The 13,798-nt window shown below is 35.3% G+C and overlaps 2 protein-coding genes and 1 non-coding gene across 5 annotated transcripts in view; 1 reads left to right on the top strand and 2 right to left on the bottom strand.

Annotated features, from left to right (window-relative positions):
* LOC144554178 (vesicle-associated protein 1-1-like) overlaps window positions 1–11,236 on the bottom strand; it is a 76,371-nt gene extending 65,135 nt beyond the window's left edge. Inside the window, exons 1-8 of one of the 2 annotated variants that reach the window (XM_078302464.1) lie at window positions 11,004–11,206; window positions 10,455–10,525; window positions 9,895–9,976; window positions 9,633–9,748; window positions 8,723–9,130; window positions 8,581–8,643; window positions 8,157–8,234; window positions 7,691–7,847 (exon numbers count right to left, since the gene is read on the bottom strand). In XM_078302464.1, the coding sequence (XP_078158590.1) occupies window positions 7,737–7,847; window positions 8,157–8,234; window positions 8,581–8,643; window positions 8,723–9,130; window positions 9,633–9,748; window positions 9,895–9,976; window positions 10,455–10,525; window positions 11,004–11,052 (978 nt within the window). In that variant the 5' untranslated portion in view covers window positions 11,053–11,206 and the 3' untranslated portion in view covers window positions 7,691–7,736. Of the gene's footprint in view, window positions 1–7,528; window positions 7,848–8,156; window positions 8,235–8,580; window positions 8,644–8,722; window positions 9,131–9,632; window positions 9,749–9,894; window positions 9,977–10,454; window positions 10,526–11,003 lie in introns of those variants that run through there. The other variant, XM_078302463.1, reaches the window with a different exon arrangement.
* LOC144554747 (uncharacterized) lies at window positions 161–2,929 on the bottom strand. 2 transcript variants are annotated; one of them, XM_078303068.1, is made up of 3 exons: window positions 2,192–2,928; window positions 1,411–2,056; window positions 161–1,090 (listed from the first exon to the last, which is right to left on the bottom strand). In XM_078303068.1, exons 1-3 carry the CDS (start codon window positions 2,854–2,856, stop codon window positions 398–400), a joined length of 2,004 nt encoding a protein of 667 aa, XP_078159194.1. In that variant the 5' UTR covers window positions 2,857–2,928; the 3' UTR covers window positions 161–397. The 2 variants fall into 2 exon arrangements, with proteins under 2 accessions (XP_078159194.1, XP_078159193.1); XM_078303067.1 differs by having other exon boundaries at window positions 1,411–2,929.
* Window positions 11,237–13,192: 1,956 nt separating the features above from the next.
* Window positions 13,193–13,265, top strand: TRNAR-ACG (transfer RNA arginine (anticodon ACG)). The gene has a single exon. It is a non-coding gene; the product is annotated as a tRNA-Arg (tRNA).
* Window positions 13,266–13,798: the final 533 nt, after the last annotated feature.

Here is a 13,798-nt window from a genome sequence, read left to right as displayed (position 1 = left end):
CAGTACAAACGAGAATCTGCAAGTTTCAGAAAAAAGAAAAATAAATAATGAAAATAATAATAGTAAGCAAATTTCAGAAAACAAGTATTAAGGTAAAAAAAAAAATGTGTTTTACTATAATACATCTACATCACAAGACATCTTTTTTTTTTTTTAATAAAAAGGCCAGAGCCCAGTTTCATTAAGAAACACAGTTAACTTACACAGCGGGGGAAGGATGTGAGAATAAAACAAAGTTCTCTCATATCTAAAAGTATTCCTTAATCCTAAGATAAGCAGATAGCATCCTACTGCTTTAACAAAAAACATAAAACACGCTAGCATACTAGTGCCTATCAGCATACCACAAAACATAAAACAGTACTGTCATATCTATCCTTGCTGTCAATTTTTGTTGTTAATCTGCCTCCTGCGTCATCAACTGGTCATCTTCGTCATCTTCCTCAGACAGAGCACAATCTCCAAATGGGTCCGCTTGCAACTTTTTAAAACACCCAATGAAATCCTGTGCCTCTGACACTAGTGCAGTTTTGGCATCCTTCAATTCTCCAGCTTTTGTCCCCAAATCAATCTCCTTTCCCTTATTACCACAGGCCCTGACACAGGCCTTTCTCCTCGCATCAACACAATGGAGATGATCGATGTATTTTTCATGCAGCTCCATGTTCTTGACCTTTTTTAACACTGCTGGGCTCGAGTCAGGTTGGTTCTGACTTGAACCAGGCTTCAGCTTAATTTCAGGGTCTGAATGCAATCCATCTTTGTAAGAGAAATCTCTAGGGAGTTTCACATCGGAGGGAAGGTTCACTGGTGAGCCCTCAAATTGGGCGAAGTAGTCAGCATCCTGGACCTGGTCCACGAGCTGTTGCTTCTTTAATAGGTGCCGCACGGTTCTTCGAGCATCTCGTGTTTTCTTCTGCTTGGAAACCTTGCGTGCTTTTGGGGAGTTTGGCTCCAACAAGTTGAATTTTTTAAGTGGAGAGTCCATTTGGCTACCTTTGTTCAGTCTAGTTTTGCAAGGGATCGAAGGAGGCGTTGCAAAGTTTGAGTGGATTTTATTGAAACATTCTTGAGCATTTTTCCCAGGTACCTGCTCAAATTGACATCTAAGTGTTCAAGTCAAATATCAACTAAAATTTTTTATATCCACTCTTGTAAATAACATGAATGTGCATCATAACAGATTAGAATGATGATAGGGTTTTAATTTGCAACCCAACTGAGGTAAAGTTTACTACAGTCATGTGAAATTCGTCTTTAGGTCAGGACTACAACTAGGTATAGAGTGTGTGTACAAATGATGCAAGAATCGTTTGCACATGATTTTAAAAATTACAGATTAATTACAGATTAATATGACTACAAAAACTAATAAGGCTGATATCTATGTATGAAAGAATGTCAAATTACCATTTTGGACACTTTCTTCCAGAAATGAGGTGAAGGCCGAGCCAAAAAGAAAGCATTACGCAAGGCTATCTCTTGTTCTCCTGTCCATCCATCCAAACCATCCCCTAGTTCTACATTTCCAAACTCAACTGGAGCCTCAGTTTCTGCACTTTCTTTCCTCTTCCTCTTCCTCTTCCTCTTCCTCTTCTTCCCTACCGGGGTATCCTCAGATTTATAATCTGAATCAGATTCTTCCACATACTTAGACTTTATGTCTTTACTTGTAATTTCATCCGATTGATTTTCAATTCGTTTGGACCTTCTCTGGTTTGGAGCCAATGGGGGTTTAGATGCCAACGTTGCAACTTTCTTTGAAGCATTTTTACGATTACTTGGTGGGAATTGCAGGGAAACACGGTCAATTTCTCCCTCTGAACGATTTGACTCCAATTTATCTGATAGCACGGCCAATCTATGGGACCTTCTTCCTTTAGAAGAATTATTACTGGGTTCCTTTATGCAATTATTTTTAGTGGAATTATTTCGAACATTTGGTGGGCATGCTGGTCGAATGTGTTTATTGCTCTTGCTTGACCTTGTAGACTTTTCTGTAATTTCAAATTTGAGATTATTGGTTGTTGTGTCAGATGAAGCTAACCTAGGGGACCTTCGTGCCATGCTGGCCGTACAAACTTTTGCCGGTCGAATATGTTTATCTCCCTTGCTTGACCTTGTAGACTTCTTTGTAATTTCAAAATTGAAATTATTGCTTGTCATGTCAGATGAAGCTAATCTAGGGGACTTTTGTTTCATGCTGGCCGTACAAACTTTTGCCGGTTTAAGTAACTTCTTTCGGTTATTAACGGAGCCTGAGACAGCAACTTTGTCAGAGGCAATATCACAAAGACTTTGCGAGCACGTTTCCTCAATTTCAAGCTTGGTTACCATGCAATCCTTTTTCTCCAGGGCACAAACCCCATCCTGTGCCGTGCTATTTGTACCAGTTTTAGCCAATCTAGAAGACCTCCTTCGGGCACTACCAGAACCTAAGACCTTGTCTGTCTCCGCGACATTTTCAGAAACACTTGGCACACAGGTTTGTGAGCACGTTTTCTCAACTTCAAGCTTGGTTACCATGCAATACCTTTTCTTCGAGGCACAAACCCCATCTTGTGCCGTGCTATTGGTACCAGTTTTAGCCAATCTAGAAGACAGCCTTCGGGCACTGCCAGAACCTAAGACCGTGTCTTTCTCCACGACATTTTCAGAAACACTTGACGCGCAGTTTTTATTACCTCCAATCTTGGTTTTCTTCCCGGATTTGAGATCGAATTGGTGTGAGGCTAGGGGTTCGCGATGAGAACTTGAAATGGACTGGTTAGGGTTTTGGGTTTTGAATCGTGGTGACTTGCGGAGAGGAGTAACGGTGGCTGCATTTTTGGATTTTACGCCACGCTTTTTCGCCATGAGAGGTTAGCTAGAGATTGGGAGAGAGACTCGTTTCAAGTTCAAACGAGCAGTGAATTGAATTCCCTCTCTTCGGTTGAAGGGACCGAGTGAGGAGAGAGTGCGTATCCTCTGAGATATCTCATATTTTGCATGACCGACGTGTCCGGTGTCTATTCGGGGATAGCGCGGGGGCCAGCATTATTTGAGCTTTGAGATTCGAGCATAAGTATTTGAACAGTTGAGATTTTCCAAAAAGTCACGCAAAATTTGAGATATCTCAGAGGATGCGAATTCGTGAGGAGAGGTATGATGGATCCGGATCCCCTGAAGTAACTCCAAATTTTGAGCTTAGATCCGGACCAATCCAGTTTTACAGGACATCTACAATATTCGTGGAAATTCTGATCGGACGGTCTAGATTCAAAATGAAATTTTGAGTTACTTTAGGAGACTTCTTCAGAAAAATCGACTAAGCGATGAGGTTTATTCTCTCTTGGATGGTCTCAAGCAGATAATAACCGTTTAATTTTAATCGAACGGCAGAAAATGCCACCTAGCCTTTGAATTTGTTGACATTATTCCATTTGATCAGCTTGCTAATATAGTGACAAATGAATAGTTCTTTAGCGTGATAAAAAATTCATAATCTCGAAATAATTCGGATATAATTCGGGATTTATTCGGTACTACGAGAAACCAAAAAAAATTAACTTAGAAACCCCAAAAAACAAAAGTTAAAAAAGAAATTTCGCATTCTTTTCACATTTTATTCGCAAATAATTTGTAATTTGTGTTTTATTCACAAATAAAACGTATTATACGCTTTTTTTTTTTTTACATTTTATTCGATGTCCGTTGGGAAACATTCAGAAAACAAATTAATTGAAAATTAAACGCAAATAACACGTGAATTGTGTTACTATGCCTGCTGTTGACCCTGGGTAGTATCTTTTCATTATTGTTTTTTTCGAGGCATAAGCTTTTGCAATAAATATATAATAAATAAAAAGAAAGAAAAAGCATAATAATTTTAAACTGAACGGGTAAACTTAGGGATAAAGATTTTAACAGAGAGGTTGTATCTACATACACCGCACAAACTATAGAATAAAAAAAAACATATTACTTATGATTTGGGTACTGCTGTAACACTGTGAACTTTTAAAATTCAGATTAATGAAAATAATATGTGGTTAAATCAAATAATATATATATACGTATATACGAAATTAGTGACGTGGATGGTGAAAAATAATTATACGATTAATTGTGTTAAGAGAGAGGAGCAATTGGGGTTATATAAATCATTTAAACAATATCGAACAAGTGGAGGGTTTATTTTGCAAAATGACCACTTACAAGTGGGGGCCCCTTGTCATTCTTCTCTCTTCCCCTCCTTCCTTTCTTTTCCTGCGCCCCCTCCCTTTTTCCTTTGCTTCCGCCAAGAGAGAAAGAACGAGAGAGAGAGAGAGTGAGAGAGAGACACCCCGGTGACCGTTTTGCCCGAAAACCGAGATTTAAGAAGAGGAGCTCAAATCTCGCACATCCATCCGTTCCATTGGTAATTCTCGTTTCTTGATTCCTTGTTTTTAGGGTTTCGGTGAAAACCCGTAGAATCGTACCAAATTGATTATTACGTGCCTTTGTTGTTTCTAAAGTGTAAATTGATTGATTTCGTGTTCCAAAGTGCAACCAAATTTCCAATTTACGGATTTTCCCAAATTTCTCGATTCCGTGTTTTTAGGGTTTCGGTGAAAACCCGTAGAATCGTACCAAATTGATTATTCCGTGCCTTTGTTGTTTCTAAAGTGTAAATTGATTGATTTCGTGTTCCAAAGTGCAACCAAATTTCCAAATTACGGATTTTCCCAAAAATTGATTAGGGTTTAAATTGTAAAAGTGCCGGAATTTAATAAATTGACCTATGGATAGATCCTAACGAGCACGGCTAGCGGGATTGACGAGCTTACCGAGTCGCGAGATCGCGGACCCTCTACGTGCCCTACATAACCAGGTGCGGGGGTTCACGGGATCTGTTTTGGGGTTTATTCGTAGAACTAAATAACGGTGCATATTATTATATTTATGTTGATTGCTTGATTTAAATAAACTGTGCATAGCATGTTGAATCTCTGATTGAAAGCATTTGTTGCCGCATTGCATTAATTGTGATATTAGTGAAATTGAATTGTATAACTGTTATGATTCTCATGTTGGTACGGTTTATCGATTGTTGATCTGTCGTTTTGAATAAGTGAGTGGAACCACAGTATGACTTGGATTGATTGTGTGAAGTGAACAGTGTATCATAGTGGAAAGTCTAGCTAGCTACTAGACTTTCATCCAGGACCCTTATGCGCATCTGGAGAATGGCCCTAGTGAACCCAGTACCGGTTGGGTAAGGGAAGTGCAGTGTAATTTTAGGTAGAACTGTGGTTCAGTGATTCAGTGATAGTGTCAGTGATTTCTTTTTGAGAAAAGTGGTATTCTGTTGCATATTCGCGGAATATGCCCGTGTTTATTTTAAGTGATGAATTGATGAAATTGTATGACTTGAAACCAGAAAATAGAACTGTTAAGCCGGAGGTGATCGATAGTTGATATCTGTACCTCATAACCAGACTTATATATATTATATCTGTGAAACCAAATCTTTCTGGAAATTCGTTGATTGATGTTGATGAGATGTGAATTGAAATCCGTTTGAATCTATTCCCGGTACATGTGCATTTATTATTAATGGTGAATAAATAAATAAATACCCTTTTTGCTAGTGTATTTAGTTCTGGTGATGGATTTCTCACAAATCCAGTAGCCCTTTAAATTCCGCACTGAGAAAACGAATGACAGGTTTTCTCACCCTCTCCCCTCGGGGAATTTTTCCCTTTGAACTGATATGTGCAGGTAAACGCGAGTGAAGTGGGACTCGGGCTCGACTCGTGAGTATAGGCCGAGCTAATAGGTTATGCCAAACCCTTTATGTCCATTTTGAATGTGTAGTTGAACCCGTAGTCGGTTATTTTGATGTATAGGTTGTTATCGAACCGTGTTATGTTATAAAACCCTAACGGTATGTTTTAAATTGTTGTTATGACTTAAATGTTGAAATTGCATTTTAAATGTCATTAAAATTGCTAGTGAATGGGGAATAATTGTTTAGTTATACGGGGATTTGATCGGGTTTGAAAACGGGGTGAAATTTCACGAAAATTGGCAAAGGAATGAAAATCAGTACCCTTATTGCGGGCCGCAATGAGAGTAGACAGAGAAAAATTCACAGCTTAAAACAACCAGGTCATTGCGGGCCGCAATGAATGGAGGCAGAAGTGCTGTGCAGAGGCTGGGAATTTTGGAATTTGTTGCGGGCCGCAATAAATTCATTGCGGGCCGCAATGAATGGAGACAGAGGAAAATTTCAAAGGCTGGAAATTTTGGGAAGTGTTGCGGGTCGCAACAGCCCTATTGCGGGCCGCAATGGGGATTCTGAAAAATGCTGTTTTGAGTATAACTTAGCCAAATTAAATCGGATTTGAACCAAACTTGTTTTAAATCAAATCATATGATAATTTGACTAATCTGGACCGTCGGTTAAAGGATTTTCATGCAATTTGACTTCTCCAAAATAAAATTCTCCGGGCTCTATTGAGCGGTGCTTCGTAACCTCAGACAACGCTCGCAGGGGGCTGCCGCCCCCCTGCCACCCCCCGCATACTAATAGAATCAGGCCCACACACATAAACATAACGTTTTATATATATATATATAGATCTGCATGAACAAAACCGCATTTTAAAACAAAACTGCGCGACCCCCTGTTCCGGGGTGTGACAACTGCGCACTACAGGATTATAGAATTAAAAAAAAAATATGAGTGAGTTTATGGTACTATACATATCACGGGTTGTTACCGTGCTACTGTTCTATATTCGAGTTTTCAAATTCTAATGGTCGATCCGAACCGTTCATCTTGTTCTCCATATTAATATGTGTTTGGAGACAAAATTTTATATTTTTTTGAAATGTTTTTACTATTTTTTTAGATATTTAGAAAATCACTTGATCTGAAAATTCTGGACCATCCAAAAACAGTGATTTTCAATAAATCTAAAAAAATAGTAAAAAAATTTCAAAAAATATAAAATTTGGTCTCCAAACACATTAATATGGAGAACAAGATGAACGGTTCGGATTAACCGTTAGGATTTGAAAACTCGAATATAGAGCCGTAGCACGATGCCAAATCGTAATATGCATAGTACCATACTCAAAAAATATTGCATATGATTCGCACACTGCATGAAAACCAAAACCGTCATGTTAAAACCTTTATCCAAAAGTAGGGCCCAAAAACATAGGTTTCGAACTGAGCAGAAACTAAACAGCACCTAAAAGAGGATATTACAACAACAACAGCCTATTATTATTCTTTTATTTTCTCTACATCTGCTGAAATTACTTACAATCTAATTTTTTTCAATTTTATAAGATTTTCCTCTTTTTTTTATTACTTAAACAGTCTACATTTTTAACTTGCATATAAATAAAGAAAAAGGTAAAGATTAATTCACACGCCTAAATATAAGATGATGAGAATCCATACACAACCACCAACCTCAATTCTAGTAACTCATAAATGATGATAATTTCATACTACCAAAGAATAGTCACAAACAAACTTGGGAAACACAAGTACCACAAGAAAAGTAACTATACTCAAAAGCATGATATTTTTGTTAATGAGTTGTTATTACTCTATACAAAAAGTAAAGAGTACTTTACAAGCATACTTGATTACCCAAATAGTATTAGAGCTAATCTTGAAGCAATAATACCTCTCTCCAGAGAAAAAAAGAAAGATATTATTTGATATGAATAAGCTAACAAGGCCAGTATAAAAATCAAGGATGCACGAAGTATCCAAGTGCCATACCAACGAGTGCCATGTAAACAACAAACAGAAAGGGAAACCCAATTTGGGTCCTGCCTCCTGTCTTCTTTCGTAGCGATACCTTAAGAAAATATAAAATTAACATTATTATTATAAATAAATTATAGCATAAGACAATTTTCTATAAAATTCATCCCCACAGCTACAACTAACAAGACAACACCATCTAAATTTTTTTGTACACAGAAGTTAAAAAGGTAAAAATGTTTTGAAGTGCAAACATGGATTAGAATTTGAGCCCTCTCACCGGGACCCACACTGAGCAGGCAAAACAATGCAGGGACTAAACTGAACAGAGTACCAATCAATTTCTATAAAAGAAAGACATAACATAGCTATGATCACAAAATTAATTTAAAAATATACTAACCATTTCCTTTTGTAAAGTGTCACGTTCTTGTACGGTTACTGTGCCCTCATCTCTCATCCGAACAATCATTTTCTCGGCCTACCAATAGAAAATTTTATCAAAATGTTAAGAATATATGATCATAGAAGTACAATGCATAATAGACTGAGGGAGAAAAAACAAAGAAAAACTGCTAGTAAAATAGCAATGAGCATGTTTAGTATTAAATTTTCAGGCCCCATAAGATAACTTTGGTAGTACCATTATCATATCATATACCATAGTGTGCATGCACAACCAAAACCAGTATATACCAATAAATACCAGAATGTTACAACAGCTTAGAATTTTGTTATATTATTTTTTAACTGTACTGGTCAACTCTGAACCATCATTAACCTGCTGGTGCGATATCCTTAGTTTGTTGTGCAAGAATTAAACTGACCTCATGTAATTTCGATTCCAGAATATTGACCTTCAATTTCAAATTCTCAACATCCTCACTAACCTAAAATTGAGGCAAACAAAAGTCAATAGCAATCACCGTAAAACAAAAAGAACATCTACCAACTATCTCAAAGGCTTACATGAGAAAATTGTGAATTCTCAGGTCTGACAAACCCAACTTGAGAATCCTTCACAGCTAGATGAGGAGTATCGCCCAGTAAAGCACGAGATTCCTTTGAGACAGGAGGGGATTCCTTGAAAAATACAGGAGATTCCTTTGCAAAAATAGAAGACTCCTTTGTAAAACCAGGAGATTCCTTTGCAAAAGTAATAGACTCCTGTGTATAACCAGGAGATTCTTGTCTGAGCACAGTTGGATTGTCCTTTGGTGAAGGTACTTCCTCATATTTAGGTCTTGGGCTAACCGGGTTGGGAGACCTGTTACCATTGGAGGCATGATGGAGCGGGTGTTCGGGAGAGTTCAGGGGGCTAATAAGAACCACCCGCAGTTTCCTCTCTTCTATGTATCTCCCACTTTCTTTGGAGAACTGTCAAGTCATGATGCAAGCACAGTTAAGAAAAGCAAAGGAAATAAAGTCAGGCATGGGAGCAAGAAACCGCTGTGCAAACTTTTAATGATAGTTGCTAATAACTCCCTGACATTCATAAGTTACATGTCAATAAGCAGGACCAGAAAACAAAGTTTAGTCAAGCCTTTGCTTAATTGCACATAACATTTTCACATTTACTCAAGAAAATGCTTTTCTATCTAGTTCAATAGGTGCTTAGGAAACATAGTGAGCTTCTGCAGTTAAAGGTACGACAGCAATTATTTAACCCAATCTGCCTGAAGAATCAAATAAGTCTAAAATCAGGGTGTAATTTCCAAAATCTGCGAAGTTTGTTTTATTCGTTGCCAATATGAGAAATGGGAGTTATTTGCAAACAAGACAAAATATCTGTTGTTATATTCAATAACCAAAATCAATAGAGAACTAATCAAGAGACCCTACAAAAGTATCAACATTGCATAGGTAATATTATGCTTACAAACTCAGGTATGATATCTTCTTCAGTGGTACCAGATGGTACAACAGTGACCTGAACCAGAAATTTATCTTTCAATTGCATATCGGGTGGAGCTGTCTTCTGTCCTTGCATTGTAACTTTATCAAAAAAAAACAAAAAATTAGACAGACATAAAAAATTAATTTAAGAAATACAAAAATGGCAAATGTTATTAAGAACCTACATGTTTGAAATCTTCATAGATGTTATATGATGTAAAAATCAAGCATAGCAAGCTGCAAACCTGTAAAAGCAGATGAAGACATTGGTAGAATAACACCTATGTTTGGTCTAACACAATATCGTTTTGGGGATGTTGTTTTGACCTGTTACAACACACCATAATTAATGACATCAAAAAAGAATACAAGATGTATACACTGTATAACACATGTAAGGATTGATCATGCACCCAATAATATTTGTAAATGACGAGATGCTGAGCATACATTCGTCAGTGATAAAATTTCAAATTATTGTTATATGTGGTGCTACCTGATTCTAGGATGGCTGTACTGGTAAAGTGGCATTACTGGTACCTGTGTTTGGATTGGGAGTGGGGTTAGCGAGTTTAGCAGCTGACTCAAGATTTCGGAACAGCCACTAACCCAACCTCATTGGGATAGCGGAATAGCAGGGGTTAGCGGCTATCCCAAACAGCTACTCACCCATCCAAACACGGATTAGAGTTCGGAATAGCCAGCTAACCAGGGTTAGCACTATTTCTCGTGTGTTGAATGTGTGTTTCAAAATTTAGATCGTGCATGCCCACACACACACAAAGACGTTGAGAGAGAGAGAGACCTTGAAAGCAACATAGTCATTTGATTTATTAACAAGATCGATCGAGCATGAGCTTTGCTTCTTCAACTCAACTGTTCAAATTTCAAAAAAGAAAGAAAGATTAAGCAAATTTGTTAGTGTACTGAAGAAAGATTCAAGTCCTGACATAAATAGCAAAACAGCTTAAACAAGTTTCTCCATATAAAGTTGTTCTCTCTATAGAGCAACTCAACTTTTACATACTCAAATTAAAGTACGAAAGAAAAACTTAACTAAATATAATCTAAGAAACCATAAAACATATGCTTACAGTACTATCATAGCTATTATCACTAGAGTCAATCCGGTAAACCCCAATCCGAAATTCATATTTCTATGTACGGTGAACTACTCTAACGATAAGAAATTGTGCAAAACGCCGATCGATCGATATCGTAGTAAAGAACAACTACAATTTCCCAAATGGAACGGTATCGATTTTTTCACTAAAAAAACCAAATCGAAAATCAGAGATCTAGTAAGAATGGTGCATCATGCCTGAAAGCAGTAAGTGGAACTGTTGCAACTTACAGGGAAACTTGAGTTCACGCGGCTCTATTTCCACCAGATCTTGCCCCATATTCCTATCTCAGTTTCAAATTGAATCTTCTTTTAAGCTTTGATCTGAAGAATATTCAAGATTTGATAGTGTATAAGAGAAGTTGTTGCAGTAACTGGAGTTGCAACTACTCGAGTTAATCTGAAAAGAGAAGAGAATGAAGAGAAGAAAGAGATGGGATGAGGGGGTATAAGGTGTAAGAAGAATTTCAAAAGAGATGGAGGGAGAGAATTTAACGATTACTGAAGGGGTACATTGAAAAAGGTAAGGGAAGAAGGTGCAGGAGTGACAGCAGTCACAGCACGGTGATTACCGTGTTTCATATCTCTCCATTTTTTAAACTGGAGATGTCCATTTTGATGTCATTTGGGATACATTTGTTTTGTGATATTGATACAAACTTGAGAATATTAACAGTTAAGAGTCAGAGACTCAGAGTTGTTGAAAAATAATATATCTAATATTGAACAAACATACTATATCAGTTACTAAAAAAAATGTATGAAAGCTATATTTATTTTTATATATTTTTGTTGTTGACTCAAAAATTGGAACAACTGTGATGGTGTAATTATCCATATTCCGATTAATGGAATGAGCATTTTGCCTTTTTTTTTTTAAAAAAAAAAGTATGAAGAGGGATCCACTTATAACATTTAAAAGTTACAACATCTTATAACAATTCAATTTTGTGATTTTAAAGTCTAAACAGTCGATCAAAATCATTCAACATGATATGTATATTAAAATATGCTTTGAGATCAAATTTTATATTTTTTTGAATTTTTTTATTATTTATTCAATATTTTACAAAACTGTTGTTTTTAGACAATTTAAGACCACTGAAAAACAACTGTTACCTGAAAACTATATATTGATATTTTGTTAATTTTTTATCATCGACGTTAATATTAATATTGTATGTTTTTATTAAAATTAAACAAATTATTCTTGAAAACTACAAACTAATCATTGAAATAATAAACTCAAACTACTATATACAGACTCCAAGTATTATATAACTCGCTATGTAAGAGAGGGTCTACATTACTTTAATTTTATTTACAAAAAATCTCATATCTTTAGTACAAATACTTAGTAAAACACACATAAATAACAATTCTTCAAAGTAATGATAAAATTTTCTCCAAATTATTACAAAAATTCCCTCATTTCTAACATTATATTTTAAATATAGATTGATTATTCTGCATCATACGGAATAAACTAACTATATATAATTTAACTTAGTGTGTAACAACAAAAGAAAATGTGATGGCTATAACTCACGGTGGCTCTAGTTAGATTAAACTGGAGAGGATTGCATAGTTGAAGGTCAAAGAACCTGTAAACAATTGGCCGACTTGGCTTTGGTCCAATTGTAGATTTGTAGGTTATCTGTAATTATTGCGGTATATCCATCCATGTCATTAAATATAATAATTGGCGAATTAAATTCTACAGTTTACAAACATTCAGTGCATGCCACTTACACGTCACCAAGTATTTACAAGTATAATGGAGTATGGCTAGTATAACATTAAGTGTCATTTCAATCTATATAACATTAATTTCAAAATCTATCGAATTGAATTAAAAGATGAATTCAAACTATACAAATTGATTTACTTCATTAGTTGTGCATTTACATGCAAAATTTATAATTTTTTAAATTTATTTAGTATTAAATTAAGTAGTCAAATGTGAGGTTTTTAAATTAATTTTAATGCATTTATATTTTGACATTTTTTTACTGCTCGACTTAATAATAAAATAATTTGAAAAAAAATATATGTAAACAATAAATCGGTTTGAACAGTTTAGATTATTCATTTGAAATTTATCCAATAAATTTTGATGTCAGTATCATACGACATCGATATCATACTAGTCGGACTTAGTACAATGAATGTAATTATCTTATATCTTAATTTCTTATCACAGAGTATATCTTTTGTTTAGCCCATTATTTCCGTTCAGTGCTCCGACATCAACTTTTTTTTCTCTTGTTATTTTGATCAAAATAAAAGGTTTTTTTTCCTATTCGAATCATTCATGTCAAAATTAAAGATTATTGATGTCAAAAGATTTATCCGCAATATTTATTTCGGATATAATTGTATAGGATAAATAAGTAAAATAAAAAATGACGTACAAGTTGGACTCCGTGGCCCAATGGATAAGGCGCTGGTCTACGGAACCAGAGATTCTGGGTTCGATCCCCAGCGGAGTCGCTTCAACTATACAATATAATTTTATAATTAATATAATATTAAGTGTATTTTTATAATTTTAAAAAATAAAAAACGAAAGTATTATTTGGGGAAAAAAATTAGGATGAGGAATAAATTTTTATGTTTTCCGTAGCTTTTTTTTTATATATTTTTAAATATATAATAAAAATTATGTGGCTCCGCTGCTGATGAGGATCTAATTTAGACCAACATAAATGTCAATGATTGTACGTAAAGGAAAAAAAATTATACTCTGCTTAGAATCTAATTTAGACCAACAAATGTTAATTGTATAATAATTTTCCATATGACATACATTTTTTTTCTGAGAAAAGTATAGAAATAAACGTATATTTTGGAGAAAAAAATTTAGAATTAGACATGGATTTATAATTTTTGTATCTTAAGTCTATTTTTATATATTTTTACTTAATATACTATATAAATAAATGTGTAATCTTTAATTTGTTTTTACGCAAGAGTATCTCCATCCCATCAATTGGAATGAATTTTTAAAAACTGTCAACCATTGT

The sequence above is a fragment of the Carex rostrata genome, chromosome 5, assembly GCF_964058835.1.
Source record: "Carex rostrata chromosome 5, lpCarRost1.2, whole genome shotgun sequence".
In the NCBI taxonomy this organism is placed as follows: domain Eukaryota; kingdom Viridiplantae; phylum Streptophyta; class Magnoliopsida; order Poales; family Cyperaceae; genus Carex; species Carex rostrata.
Note: the sequence above shows the minus strand (reverse complement) of the source record. Positions and strands in the feature narration are given on the sequence as shown.